General features: G+C 38.6%; 5 protein-coding genes across 5 annotated transcripts; 4 read left to right on the top strand and 1 right to left on the bottom strand.

Moving 5' to 3' along the window:
* Positions 231-2,574, top strand: LOC104744701 (putative pectinesterase/pectinesterase inhibitor 22). Its single transcript, XM_010465789.1, has 2 exons — positions 231-1,193; positions 1,691-2,574. The coding sequence occupies exons 1-2, from the start codon at positions 239-241 to the stop codon at positions 2,356-2,358; spliced, it is 1,623 nt and encodes a 540-aa protein (XP_010464091.1). The 5' UTR covers positions 231-238; the 3' UTR covers positions 2,359-2,574.
* On the top strand, positions 3,051-5,599 carry LOC104744700 (pectinesterase-like). The gene is made up of 3 exons (XM_010465788.1): positions 3,051-3,767; positions 4,123-4,423; positions 4,725-5,599. The coding sequence occupies exons 1-3, from the start codon at positions 3,084-3,086 to the stop codon at positions 5,414-5,416; spliced, it is 1,677 nt and encodes a 558-aa protein (XP_010464090.1). The 5' UTR covers positions 3,051-3,083; the 3' UTR covers positions 5,417-5,599.
* On the top strand, positions 6,075-8,683 carry LOC104744699 (probable pectinesterase/pectinesterase inhibitor 21). Its single transcript, XM_010465787.1, has 2 exons — positions 6,075-7,285; positions 7,365-8,683. Exons 1-2 carry the CDS (start codon positions 6,277-6,279, stop codon positions 8,444-8,446), a joined length of 2,091 nt encoding a protein of 696 aa, XP_010464089.1. The 5' UTR covers positions 6,075-6,276; the 3' UTR covers positions 8,447-8,683.
* LOC104744698 (bifunctional epoxide hydrolase 2-like) lies at positions 9,353-10,882 on the top strand. The gene is made up of 3 exons (XM_010465785.2): positions 9,353-10,063; positions 10,194-10,444; positions 10,513-10,882. The coding sequence occupies exons 1-3, from the start codon at positions 9,587-9,589 to the stop codon at positions 10,778-10,780; spliced, it is 996 nt and encodes a 331-aa protein (XP_010464087.1). The 5' UTR covers positions 9,353-9,586; the 3' UTR covers positions 10,781-10,882.
* Positions 11,114-12,586, bottom strand: LOC104744697 (60S ribosomal protein L18-3; the record flags this gene model as incomplete). Its single annotated transcript, XM_010465784.1, is given in 5 exon segments — positions 11,114-11,470; positions 11,562-11,744; positions 11,987-12,115; positions 12,223-12,312; positions 12,540-12,586. Coding segments are annotated over 5 exon segments (564 nt in total). The 3' UTR covers positions 11,114-11,311.

Below are 14,453 nucleotides of genomic sequence, written 5' to 3'. Positions count from 1 at the left end.
AAAGGGCGATAGATAAAAGAGAGCTTTGAACAAATGAAGAAAGAATAAACTTTGGCTTGAGAAAAGAGTAAGAAAAGAAGGTAAAAAAATAAAGTTTGAATTTGTTCCTACAGTTCCCATAGAGGCAAAGAACATTTCTTCACCAACAATCAATACCTAAACCTCCCTAGGTTTTTTTCTATATATAGCTTCACTCTTTCCTCGGTTAACCCAAAACGTGTAAACTTGTTCACACAAAATGGGCATCATGGCTCTTCTCTTAGCTATGCTTATGTTTGTTCACACTTCCTCGTCCGAAACCACTATTTTCAAGCCATACAAAGAAGAAAACTTTCAGTCTCTTGTCGCAAAAGCGTGTCAGTTTATCGATGCTCATGAGTCATGCGTCTCTAACATCCGGACGCACATCAAGGAATCGGGCCACGGATTAAGCCCGCATTCGGTTTTAAGCGCTGCGGTAAAGGAAGCACACGACAAAGCCAAGTTAGCAATGGAAGGGATCCCAACGGTTACGACGTTATTTGTCCATTCCCGTGAACAAATCGCCATAGAGGATTGCAAAGAGCTTGTAGGCTTCTCGGTGACGGAGCTTGCATGGTCGATGCTGGAGATGAACAAACTCCACGGAGGAGGAGGAATAGACGGGGACTCTCACGATGCTGCTGCAGCAGGAGGCAACCTTAAGACATGGCTAAGCGCAGCGATGAGTAACCAAGACACGTGTCTAGAAGGGTTTGAAGGAACAGAGAGAAAGTATGAGGAAATGATCAAAGGTAGCTTAAGACAAGTCACTCAGCTCGTGAGCAACGTTTTAGACATGTACACGCAGCTCAATGCCTTGCCTTTCAAGGCATCTAGGAACGAGAGCTTCCCCGCACGCCCTGAGTGGCTAACGGAGACCGAGGAGAACCTCATGAAGCGTCATGAACCTAGTGCGATGCACTCAAACACGGTTGTGTCTCTAGATGGAAAAGGGAAGTATCGGACGATTAATGAGGCCATCAACGAGGCTCCCAATCATAGCACAAAGCGATATGTTATATATGTGAAGAAAGGTGTGTATAAAGAGAATATTGATTTGAAGAAGAAGAAGACTAACATTATGCTTGTTGGTGACGGTATCGGACAGACGATTATAACCGGTAACCGGAATTTCATGCAAGGTCTTACCACATTCCGAACTGCAACCGTTGGTTAGTATTTTTATTTTAGTTAATTAATTGATTGATCATTAACCTTTTTGTACGTTCCTCCCTTTTTGGTTTTTGTCAAATTTTGTTTATTTAGCGTGTCTAAAATTAGAAAAGCATATATGCTTTCTGCAATCCGCAGGCTTTCAAGCTTTATAGTTTATTTTTTTCTTCTTATATATAATTGATTCCTTTCTTGTGCTACAGTTATCTACTAATTCAATGTCTAATTAGATACTTAATTGATTGATTAATCTTTTTATTACCTTTTCGTTCTTATTGGTCTTGGTCAAATTTTTGTTTATTTTGTTTTTCTTTATAAAACATATGTTTTTGCTTTCTGGAATCTACAGACTTTCAAGCTTTTTACAGTCTTTTCTTATAAATTATCCTTTTCTTGTGTTACAAATAACTTCTTATATATTCAATATAATTTGTTACTTACTCATAATTAGCCATATCTAATTAACTAGATTAACCCTTAATTTTGGTTTGATCAGCTGTTTCTGGAAGAGGATTCATAGCAAAAGACATAACATTCAGAAACACAGCTGGGGCGCAAAACCGTCAAGCTGTCGCATTGAGGGTTGATTCTGATCAGTCCGCCTTTTATCGGTGTAGCGTGGAAGGCTACCAAGACACTCTTTACGCCCATTCCCTCCGTCAGTTCTATAGAGATTGTGAAATTTACGGTACGATTGATTTCATATTCGGGAATGGCGCAGCGGTTTTGCAAAACTGTAAAATCTACACACGGGTTCCTTTACCGCTCCAAAAGGTAACGATAACCGCGCAAGGGAGAAAAAGCCCTAATCAGAATACAGGGTTCGTAATTCAGAATAGCTACGTGTTGGCCACACAACCTACTTATCTTGGCCGGCCGTGGAAACTTTATTCAAGAACAGTGTACATGAACACTTACATGAGCCAGCTTGTCCAGCCAAGAGGATGGCTTGAGTGGTTTGGTAACTTTGCTTTGGACACTTTGTGGTATGGAGAATACAATAATATTGGACCAGGTTGGCGATCATCCGGTCGGGTTAAATGGCCTGGTTATCATATCATGGACAAACGAACTGCGTTGTCATTCACCGCTGGATCGTTCATTGACGGTCGGAGATGGCTTCCGGCAACAGGTGTCGCATTCACCGCTGGTCTAGCTAACTAACTCAATTAATTTTTTTTTATCTTATTTTTGAATTTTTTATTGTTATTAATTTTCATTTATGGTTTGTCAATCCACATAATCCTCTGGTTTGCACAGAAAAAATAATAAAAAAAACATTCATAAGGATATAGTGTGTGTGTGTGTGTGTGTGTAAGATTTTAAACTTGTAGGCTGTGTCTGAATATAGATTTATGTAAAGCATTTATTTTTACTGTATTTAATAATTAATTTCGCAGTGGTCGAATAATATTTCTAGATCTTGTTTGAACATTTTGAGCTGGTTTGAATAGGACGGATGAAGAATTGTGATACATGGTCTACCACTAACTTTAAAAAAGATCCACGTACACATATATAATTGCCAGTTTCTTACGTCTCACAGTTGGAAAAAGAAATTAGAAAATTCAGTGTTTTATGTATAATCTATGTTGTCCATATCTTTTGATATCATGAATTGTAATTTGTTGTTGGCACGTTTTAAAATACATCACTTGTGGCCTTGTGGAGCAGTCTAGGATTAGGTTTTATTTAAAAATTGAACATTTTGTAGAATTTTAAGTTTTTTACGTACATTATATACTCATTTATTCATAGAAAAAATCGGAAACTATCATATTACAGAAAATTAATATTTTAAATGAAACTTGTATAAATACACATACAAAAACTGTAAGTAAACTTGTAAACATCAACCCTGATTAGTAATTAGAGCTCGTTACAAAGAAATGGCTCAAAAGTGTATCCTCTCCACGGCCATCTCTTTATTTCTTTTCTCTACTCTTTCTCATTGTCAAACTCTAATTCACTCAGACGCTGTTTGTGACACCACACCTCACCCATCCGTCTGTAAATCCGTTTTACCCGTCGGATCACCCCATTCGCTTACCGAGTTTGCCAGCATTGCCATTCTAAAGTCTCTAGAAACTTCTAAAGACCTTCTTGCCTCCTTCGACCAACATCATCCCACCTCAGGTCCCCTTCAAGATTGCCAACTACTCGCTGGCCTGACCGTTGACCAGCTCACACGTGTGAATGCCATCAAGAAGGTCGTTCTCCGAAACTCCGAGATCAACGATTTGCTCACGCTTCTTAGCGCTGCTCTTACAAACTACGACACATGCCTAGACTCGGTTCATGAGGTCGCCAGAGAATCATCAGAGAGTGTAGTTAACGGCCACGACGACATCATCCTGGCGGTTTCTGAGGGTATACAGCTTATTAGCGTCTCTCTTGCATTGTCCAAGGAGGCTTGGCCGATATCATCTGATGCTCCGACGACAAAGCCACTGCCTAGGATTCTGACGGAGGGGAAAAATTCGTCGCCACCGGAAGTTTCGTATATGAAAGCGACGGAACGTGAGAGAATGATCTACGAGAGAGTGATGTTTGTTGGACGAAAGCTTCTTCAGGTTTCTTTTCTCTTTATAACTATCTAAACTTATGAATGTTACAAGTTACAATTTTCTTAGATTCCAAAAACATATAAAAGAATAGTTACTATAATTTACAACAAAATTTTATTATTTTTCAGTTTCAAAAAAAAAAAAATTATTTCTTGCCAAAATATTTTCTGGTATTTATCGTTGATTGAAACGGGCAACGTTAAAACGGGCAACATTAAAAATAACTAATCAATAATTTTGTCCAATTTTTTTTTTTTTTTAAATCTGAAAAATACTGTCTTAGGCCTTTTTTATTTTTGGCCAACTTACATCTTATAATTATCGTCAGAAACTTACCTTTTTAACCTCTAAAACTTTACAGTCTTCTCCCGGAGGCAATGGTGGCCTGAAGGTAGCAAAGACGGTCGTCGTTAACCCAAACGGCGTCAACGGTGATACCTTTAAAACCATAAATGACGCCGTCGCTGCTGCGCCAACGAAAGCAGAATCCGGCAACGGATACTTCGTGATTTACGTTGTCGCCGGGGTTTACGAAGAGTACGTCACAGTCCCTAGCAACAAATCATACGTGATGATCGTTGGTGACGGCATTGACAAAACAATCATCACCGGAAATAGAAACGTCGTCGACGGTTCCACCACTTTTGCTTCTGCTACACTAGGTAAGCCTTTTGGACTTGATTGTTTACTTTTATTTCACCTTAAAAAGAACTTACATTTTTGACGAAAAATAAAATTAAAAAAATTACATATTTGCATGTAACAATACGTTCGATGGTAAAATTAAAATATTCGGTCTAAAAACATTTAATGTGTTGACTAGCAAATGCAAACAGGACAACTCCATCACAATTAAGAGATGTTCTGATCTTTTATTGGACAAACTATTTCTTTTGTTTTTCAAAAATACTACTCCTTAAGCATATAATTAAATGGACTAATTCTGATTTCATTGTATTTTAGCTGTTATCGGAGAAGGCTTCATCGCGGCAAACATAACCGTGAGAAACACGGCTGGCCCTAACAAACACCAAGCTGTTGCTGTCCGCAACAGTGCAGACATGTCAGCATTTTACAAATGTAGCTTCGAAGGTTATCAAGACACGCTTTACGTTCATTCACTTAGACAGTTTTACAGAGAATGCGACATATATGGAACGGTAGATTTCATATTTGGAAACGCAGCTACGGTTCTCCAGAACTGCAACATCATTCCAAGGTTACCAGTTCAAGGACAGTTCAATGCCATAACGGCTCAAGGCAGGAGCGATCCAAACCAGAACACCGGGATTTCGATACAAAATTGTAGAATTACACCTAGTGCTGAATTGGTTACAAGTAACTTCTCGGTTAAGACGTACTTAGGCCGGCCATGGAAAGAGTACTCAAGGACAGTTTATTTGCAAAATTTCATGGATGGGTTTATCGATGGTAAAGGATGGAATGAATGGATGGGTGATTTCGCTTTGAGTACATTGTATTATGCGGAGTTCAAAAATACCGGACCAGGTTCAGAAACAGCTAACCGGGTTAACTGGCCCGGTTATCATGTGATCACTGAAACCGAAGCTGTTTGGTTCACCGTGTCGAAATTTATAGTCGGAGATAGCTGGCTGCCGAACATGGGAGTTCCATATGCCGGTGGCTTGATGTGATCTCCATAAACATATAATAAATAACTTATATGAAACTTTGTGTATGTTTATGAATTATCTATATGAATGTATTCATGATCAAAATTAGAAAGATAAATCTAATATTTAAATGGTACTTATTGCATAAAATAAAGGGTGTACAATTCTTTCAGATTGACTACGTTAAGTCATACTACTTGTCAAGAGTCGTCTTCGTCAAGAATCAAAATTTTTAATTTATGTTTGTATTTTCTTTTCTTCTAAGACCATAGTTTGTTTCAATCATATATTACCAATTAGAAAGAAAAAAAAAAAACTTGCACATTGATTTCTTCTAGAAATTTTGGGAACTATACCGAATGGTATGTTAAATTAGTAGTAGAAAAAGAAAACACGATTAAAACACTGATCAATCTGGTGGAGAAAAGAACAAACAAACAAACAATGAGTTTTTGAATCCCTAAAATAAGATTTCTCTAATTAGAAACTCACAAGGAGGAAACAGAGAAGACAATAAAACCACAAACCTATTTTTTGTCTTTTCAACAGATTCTCACTAACCGGATTTCCCGCCAAGCCTTAGAAAACAGAGCAACCAAAATAACAAAATTCTTAATTTGTCATTACCGTTATAAATAATCCATCTCGACAATTATGAAAAGGTGCACACTCCCAAGGAGGCTTACGTAAACCTTCGACGGAGGAGTCCATAAAACTCACAAATCTCTTGTTTTCTCAAAAGAACAAAGAACAGCTCTAATATTTTTTTTTCTACAAATAATATATTTAGAGCTGTTCAAGTTCGAAAACATTTTGATCAATAAAGAAGACAACAACAACAATAACAGAAATAGTAACGTAAAAAACACATTCAAATAAATATGTCGTACGGATACGACGATGATTCCAAGAGGAAGAAAAGGTTTATTGTCATTACCATCTCCTCTGTTCTTCTGATCTCGATGGTGGTCGCCGTTACCGTTGGTGTCAGCCTCAACAAGAGCGGCGATGACTCTGATGGTAATGGAGAGATAACGTCTTCCGTCAAGGCCGTCAAGGATGTTTGTGCACCGACTGATTACAAGAAGACTTGTGAAGACACTCTGATCAAGAACGGGAACAACACCAGCGACCCTGTTGAGTTGGTTAAGACTGCGTTTCGTGCTACGATGAAGCAGATCACCGACGCAGCTAAGAAGTCTCAGACGATGATGGAGCTTCAGAAGGATCCAAGGACAAGGATGGCCCTTGATCAGTGCAAGGAGCTGATGGATTACGCGTTGGGCGAGCTTAGTAACTCTTTTGAGGAGCTTGGGAAATTTGAGTTCCACAAGCTCGACGAAGCTTTGATCAATATGAGGATTTGGCTAAGCGCTGCCATCAGCCACGAGGAGACTTGTCTTGAAGGGTTTCAAGACACTAAGGGCAACGCAGGAGAGACGATGAAGAAAGCGTTGAAGACCGCAATCGAGTTGACACACAACGGGCTAGCCATCATCAGCGAATTGTCCAACTTCGTGGGCCAAATGCAGATTCCAAGTCTTAACAGCCGCAGGCTTTTGTCCGAAGGAATCCCTTCGTGGGTAGACCAGCGGGGTCGTAAGCTTTTGCAAGATGCTGCCGCCTATTCCGATGCGAAGCCTGATATCGTGGTGGCTCAGGACGGGAGTGGCCAATACACAACGATCAACGAGGCATTGAAGTTTGTCCCAAAGAAGAAGAACACGACTTTCGTGGTTCACATTAAGGCTGGAATCTACAATGAGTATGTTCAAGTCAACAAGAGCATGACGCATCTCGTGTTCATCGGTGATGGTCCCGACAAAACCATCATTTCCGGTAACAAGAGTTACAAGGATGGAATCACCACCTACCGTACCTGCACAGTTGGTATGAATGATTTTTTCACTCGTTAGGTTATGTAGTTTTAGAAGTCATAGATGTCAAATTAATCTAATATTTATTGCAGCTATTGTTGGAGACTACTTCATTGCCAAGAACATTGGGTTTGAAAACACCGCTGGGGCAATAAAACATCAAGCTGTTGCGCTTAGGGTTCAATCAGATGAGGCGATATTTTTCAATTGTAGATTCGATGGCTACCAAGACACGCTCTACACTCACTCCCACCGTCAGTTCTTCCGTGATTGTACCATCTCAGGGACCATTGATTTCCTCTTTGGAGATTCAGCTGCTGTATTCCAAAACTGTACTTTGTTGGTGAGGAAGCCACTCCCAAACCAAGCATGCCCGATCACAGCACACGGTCGTATAGACCCAAGGGAATCAACCGGATTTGTGTTCCAAGGGTGCACCATTGCCGGTGAACCAGATTACTTGGCTGTCAAGGAAACCAGCAAAGCCTATCTCGGAAGGCCATGGAAGGAGTATTCAAAGACCATCATCATGAACACTTTCATTCCAGATTTCATCCAGCCACAAGGATGGCTACCATGGCTCGGTGACTTCGGCCTCAAGACATTGTTTTACTCCGAGGTCAAAAACACAGGACCAGGAGCCGGTCTTGCAAATCGGGTTACTTGGGCTGGAATCAAGACATTGAGCGACGAAGAAGTCCTCATGTTCACACCGGCTCAGTACATCCAAGGTGATATTTGGGTTCCAGGCAAAGGTGTTCCGTACACTCCAGGCCTTTTGGGTGCAAACCCGGCAGCCGCAACCACAGCCCCTAGCGGCTCAGATGCTCCAGGTTTCTCCTCCTTCGGAGATACAAGTGGGACTGGCTCGATTTCTCCAGCAGCTTCCCCTGAAAGTTCAGTTGAGATAGTTTCAAAAGAGAGCTCTGGCGCTGGCTCGATTTCTCCAGCAGCTTCCCCTGAAAGTTCAGTTGAGATAGTTTCAAAAGATAGCGCTGGCGCTGGCTCAATTTCTCCAGCAGGTTCTCCAGCAACTTCCCCTGAAAGTTCAGTTATGGTGGATTCAACAGAGCGCTCTGGCGCTGGCAACATTTCTCCAGCAGCTTCTCCCGAAAGTTCAGTTATGATGTCTTCAGCGGAAAGTTCTATTTCGATGGTATCACAGTCTTCCTAAAAAAGTGATTCAGATGTCATATAATGTGTTTTGCCTTAATCTATTTCAAAGATAAAAAAGTTTGCACAACCTTCAGGGTTACAAGTCTTCCAAATTGTTGAGATTAATGTTTAGCTTTGTAAACTCATGTTTAATATCCCAGTATATTAAAAATGTTGTTTATAAATCTATATTATAATTAAACTAGTGCATCTTGTAAACTCATTATTATGTAGAAATTAGTACGCGCGAACTGTTCCAAAGAATTTTTATGTCTTGAGACCGAAGTTAATACTCTGTTCTCGAACAAAAAGAACTATTTCACCGTTACTAGGTAATTCTCTGTTTCATGAATACTTTTTTCCAGAAGTTTTTTTAAAAATTTAAAAAGTTTTCAATTTACATATCCTAAAACTGAGTAATATAATCTTACGAAAACGTTAATTAATATCGCATTCACTTGTATTTTCATACTAATAAAGATGTCTTCAATAAATTAATTATTTCACAATATGATATTAAGCACACCTCCAAATATTTATGATGGGGACAACAACACATGAATAGAAAACAAATCCATGCTTACCCGGAGAAAAAGCAAAACAAAAAGAGCCATAACAGTGAAAAAGATGTTTTTATTTCGAGGAACAGAAGTAGTTACAACTAACTATTTCATTTACTTGTGCATTCAGTTCATCTCCAACCCCAAGGCATATATGCATGCAAACAATCGCAACCAACTCTGCTATGATTTTACTACTCTGCATTTACTCCCTTCACCTCTCAATAGTTATTCGTCTTCACCAATTAGGAAAAAACACTTTTTTTGAGAAGCTCAACATCATTACTAGTCTGCATCCATGTTTTTGTGTAGTTTTTTCGGACAAATAAAAATAAATGCTAGCTGTTGACTATTGTGTTATTTGTCTTTCAAATATGTGTTTGATACAAGTGTTAATTATTTTGCACCAACTTGTGATACCAATTAAAACTAGTATTCATGCTATCTAGAAAGATAGGTAAGAAGTTCTTCTGTAAAGGCAAACAGAAGTAAATACTAAAAGTTCTTTCCCTTTGTATTCTCTATTTATATCATCACAACCATATCAAACACAGCTGAGAAAGTAAAAACACATTACAACAAAACAAAGAGAAGGAGAAATGGAAGGAATCGATCATAGGATGGTGAGTGTCAATGGCATAACCATGCATATTGCCGAGAAAGGTCCCATAGATGGTCCCGTGGTGCTTCTCCTTCATGGATTCCCTGATCTCTGGTACACATGGCGTCACCAGATTAATGGGTTATCATCTCTAGGTTACCGGGCTGTAGCTCCAGACCTCCGAGGCTACGGAGACTCTGATTCGCCGAAGTCTTTCTCCGAGTACAGTTGTCTTAACGTCGTTGGTGACCTCGTGGCTCTTCTGGAAAGTGTTGCTGGAGATCAAGAGAAGGTGTTTCTAGTCGCTCATGATTGGGGAGCCATTATCGGATGGTTCCTCTGTTTATTTCGACCGGAGAAGATTAAGGGCTTCGTTTGTCTGAGTGTGCCGTATAAACCAAGAAACCCTAATGTCAAGCCTATTCAAGGGTTTAAGGCTGTGTTTGGAGAAAACTACTACATTTGTAGATTTCAGGTTTTGCATTCTGATCTTTCTTTTATGTTTTTCTTTAACCAACTGACTGCACTGATCAAGTAAATCATTCAGATACATTGTTAGTGTGTGGCCAGTTTTAGTTTCATTAATTTGTTTAAACACTTTTCAGGAACCGGGGAAGACTGAAGAAGAGATTGCGAGGGCAGATCCAAGAAGATTTCTGAGGAACATCTTCACAGGGAGGACACCCGGTCCGTCTATTTTACCTAAGAATGATCCCTTTGGAGAAAACCCTAAACCTAATTACGAAAACATTGAATTGCCTAACTGGTTTTCTAAGGAGGATCTTGATTTCTACGCCTCCAAATTCGACAAGACAGGCTTTACCGGTGCATTGAACTACTACAGAGCCATGGATCTGTAAGTTCTTAATATATGAATGCGTACTTATAAGGTTTTTGTTAATTTGTTATTGGTGTTAATATCAGGAATTGGGAGCTCACTGCTCCATGGACCGGAGCTAAGATTCAAGTTCCGGTGAAGTTCATGACTGGTGACGTCGACATGGTTTACACCACACCAGGGATTAAAGAGTACATTCATGGTGGTCGATTTGCTGCAGATGTTCCAAATCTTCAGGAGATAGTGGTAATTGAAGATGCTGGTCACTTCGTCAACCAAGAGAAACCTCAAGAGGTCACTGCTCACATCAATGACTTCTTCACCAAACTTCAGAACAGCAACAATAGCTTTTAGGGTTCTTGTTTGCTCATGTTATGTTGTGTCTCCAATCAATTTGGTTTTTGCGTGTGTTGTTACAAGAAGATTATGAATAATATTTGGAATTACGAAGATCAATGACAATGTTACACACGGAGTCATGTAGCGACTGATGGAGAATCAATTTAATCTCAAGTCTATCGAATGTAGTAAGAGCAGAGAATTGTAGATTTCACAATGCCTCGCAAGGAAACCAATAAAACAAAAATATTATGACGTAAATAATCCTAAACAGCACGAACATTCCTAGTGAGGTAGCAATGTCGAACCATTTAATTTGGTTCTAGACTTATAGTTATGTTGAGACTATAGACGAAAGATCATAGATTAAGTTTAACATAGTAAAGCTCAATGAGTAATAAGCACACGATGAATCCAGTAGAAACAAGATTAGAAACATGTCTGAAATAGGCAAAAAAAGCAGAATCCTCTAACAAAATCCAATAACAAAAACGATCAAGAACCAACAATACTCCAAAATCAAGTTCGATGTTGCAAGCAACTGTCTTAAACCTTGAATCCACGACTCTTCCTCTTTCCTCTGGCCTTCTCGAATTTCCTTCCCTTGTGCCTAACATATGGCTTGGTGTCACTGTGTGGCACACCAGGAGCAAGACCGAAATGCTTGACTGCTTCACGTGAGTTCTTAGGTCCCCTAAGAAGAATCTTTAACATAAGAAAACCCAAACATCAGTTTACTTAATCTTGTAAGTCTTAAGATGAAAATGGAGAAGAGAAGGTAGGTAAAGAGAATTACCGTGTTCTGGCCCAGTGGAGCTCTAAGAGCGAGCTGGTCAAAGGTTAAACATTCACCACCAGCTTTCTCAATGCGAGCCCTTGCTCTCTCTGTGAACCTCAAGGCAGTAATTTTCATTGCTGGAATCTCGTGTACCCTCAAATCATCAGTTACAGTTCCAACCAAGACGGCAATCTTATCTTCCTATAATATTAGAACACCAAGCACATTCAAAAACTCATAGAATAAACAAATATGGTCTAGACAAGAGAATTTAAACATAACACTCAACACATCCATGTTCCAGACTAAGTACGGATTAACAGTAAGCACTTTGGTATCACAAATGAGAAACTGATTCTTAAGAAATGGAACAGATCAATCATGACCTAAGACTAATTCCAACACAAACATAGAGAAGAGGGGCTTTCAACGAGAAATGTAACCTTGCCAGACATGAACTCCACAAGCCTAGATAGAGAAAGAGGAGCCTTGTTGACTTTGCTCATGAAAAGCCTCTTCAAAATCACAGCATTGAACTTGCTCTCTGTTCTCCTTACCAGAAACCTGTAAAGCTGCAAAATTTCAGAAACAAAAAGTCCAAATCTCGTCAATTTGATATTCATCACGACTCACCCACACAAAAAAAAAAAAACATAAGAGTGGTGTTCAAATAACTGACCTTGACAGTAAGCTTGAGGTAGACATCATCAGACTTAGGAGCTGTCCTTCTGGTCTTCTTAGACTTACCTCCAGCGATCAAATCGATACCCTACAAATACACAAACCCAATCAATATCAGAATCAACATTCAATCTAATAAAAAACTAAGAGAAATGATCCATTCACACTACTCTAACCCAATCCACATCCCAAATCTAATATCGAAATACTTAAAAATGACATGAATCAAACCCAGAATCTCTCGAAAACATTACTTATGAAACACAAGACAAAAGCGAAACGGAGATTGAAAGACAGAGGGAAGCAAGAGTGTACCATTGTCGTCCAGGGTTGTGGTGCAGGAACCGCCGACCTTGTACAAGTAAAAAGGATACACAAATACTGATACTAGGGTTTTTATATCACCAACTCGATTTTTAGGGTTCTTTTCCTTCCTCGGCTATATGGGCTTTTATAATTCACTTTGTTTTTTCACATAATATGATAAGCCCAATAGTAAAGGCCCATTTATTTTATTTGTTTCCGGACCAACATGAAAGCCTCTCTATTGTTAATCTGATGTATTTTTATGAACATTATTAGTATTCGTAACTTTTGCAAGACTAATATAGATTTTTGTACAATAAATTTATTTATGTCGTCTTGACAACAACAAAAGTCTTTTCTTTTGCTTAGCAGCTTAGGATTAGAAATAAACCACATATGAGGTGTAGTATACTTGTAACTTGTTAATTTATATATCCAACGAATACACATAGGTAGTTACAAAATATTACTAATCAAAACTTATGATTCATAAGCAATCACAAGTTTAACTATGAGTGGCCAAAAAAGAAGAAAAAAGAGAGTATCAATTTTTTGCATTGTTATTAAACACTGTTTGTTTTATTTAATTAGCATGGTGGTGGAACACAATTAAGTATTACTCCCACATGTATGGATACACACATACAGACGTACAAGATATGCTTTTATCTAACCATAGAACCGAACTTTTCAAAAGACGCGGTTTCTATTTCTCCCCCCGACAACAAATTAACCTGAATAAGTATTTCTCTGTGTGTGTGGTGTGTAAATAAATGTAGAGGAGGAGACTACTTTAACTTTGACTAGTTCCAATGAGAATCATACACGTCTCTCATTCTTTAATTAGGCATTTTAGGCTGGAGTGGATCATCCTCTTCTTCCCATCACCGTCCGTCCCACTACCCCCAAATCCATCATCCCATATTCTTGCCTTAGAAGGTTTCACTAATTACACTTGTTCTTCCTTTTTCTATTTTGAGATTTGACAACTTTTCTTTAAAATCATATTTTTTAAAAAAGTTGTTTGGACAAAACCAAATCATTTTGCAGTAATGCTTCTTTTTTTTCTTTCTTTATCCAATCATTTTTTTTTTTGTAGTTCATTGGATCCATTTTACATTCTAAACAAAATTAGAAACTGCTAAACTACTAGACTACCTATATAATGCCCATTATTATAATATCTGCTTGAAGTTACATTTCTTTAATTAATATATAAAAATATAATAAAGGTAGTCGACTTATGTTTTTGCTGTAGTTAAAAAGCTCAACTTGTTAATTCCATGACTAATTACATAATTTTTTGGACCGACCTCATTCTCTAATCTAGCCATTAAAAAACCTCAGAGTTGAAATATAAATAATTTCCAAAAATTTCTTGGCAGCAAAGGAGAGAGAAGAGAGAAGAGGAGGAGGTAGTATCTGAACCATCTGTTTTCTCTAAAATAAATAAACTTTTTTTTTTTTTTGTAATATTCTAAACTTGCTTGCACATTTAGGATCCATCCAGTTTTTTTCATCCTCTTAAGTTTGAAGACTAATCAGGATTTATTCTTTTTCTTCTGGTTTCCTTCCTTCCTCCTTTGTTTGACCTCTCTCGTTTCTTTACGCATTTTCTCGGGAAAAATCCAATACAGACACAAACAAAAACAAAAACAAAAAGCTTGTGGCTTTCTGATCGTCTCTTTAATTAATCCTTTTACCCATTGGTTGTGGCCTGATTTGGCGCAAACCCTTTTTTTGTGTTAATTTGGATTCTGGTGGATCAGAGGAAGAAGAATATGATGACGAGTATGGAAGGGATGATGGAGATGGGTGTGTTGGATGATATCATTAGGAGATTGTTGGAAGGTAAAGGAGGCAAACAGGTTCAGCTTTCCGAGATCGAGATCCGTCAACTCTGCGTTAACGCCCGTCAAATCT

This window comes from Camelina sativa, chromosome 15 (genome assembly GCF_000633955.1).
Source record: "Camelina sativa cultivar DH55 chromosome 15, Cs, whole genome shotgun sequence".
NCBI lineage: Eukaryota > Viridiplantae > Streptophyta > Magnoliopsida > Brassicales > Brassicaceae > Camelina > Camelina sativa.
This window is presented reverse-complemented; position numbering and strand designations above follow the sequence as displayed.

Coding starts and splice junctions, on each gene's coding strand:
- LOC104744701 (XM_010465789.1), top strand. CDS start 239: ATGGGCATCATGGCTCTTCTCTTAGCTATGCTTATGTTTGTTCACACT. Junction 1,194..1,690: donor ATTCCGAACTGCAACCGTTG/GTTAGTATTTTT, acceptor TGGTTTGATCAG/CTGTTTCTGGAAGAGGATTC.
- LOC104744700 (XM_010465788.1), top strand. CDS start 3,084: ATGGCTCAAAAGTGTATCCTCTCCACGGCCATCTCTTTATTTCTTTTC. Junction 3,768..4,122: donor TTGGACGAAAGCTTCTTCAG/GTTTCTTTTCTC, acceptor AAAACTTTACAG/TCTTCTCCCGGAGGCAATGG. Junction 4,424..4,724: donor TTTTGCTTCTGCTACACTAG/GTAAGCCTTTTG, acceptor ATTGTATTTTAG/CTGTTATCGGAGAAGGCTTC.
- LOC104744699 (XM_010465787.1), top strand. CDS start 6,277: ATGTCGTACGGATACGACGATGATTCCAAGAGGAAGAAAAGGTTTATT. Junction 7,286..7,364: donor CTACCGTACCTGCACAGTTG/GTATGAATGATT, acceptor TATTTATTGCAG/CTATTGTTGGAGACTACTTC.
- LOC104744698 (XM_010465785.2), top strand. CDS start 9,587: ATGGAAGGAATCGATCATAGGATGGTGAGTGTCAATGGCATAACCATG. Junction 10,064..10,193: donor ACTACATTTGTAGATTTCAG/GTTTTGCATTCT, acceptor AACACTTTTCAG/GAACCGGGGAAGACTGAAGA. Junction 10,445..10,512: donor TACTACAGAGCCATGGATCT/GTAAGTTCTTAA, acceptor TGTTAATATCAG/GAATTGGGAGCTCACTGCTC.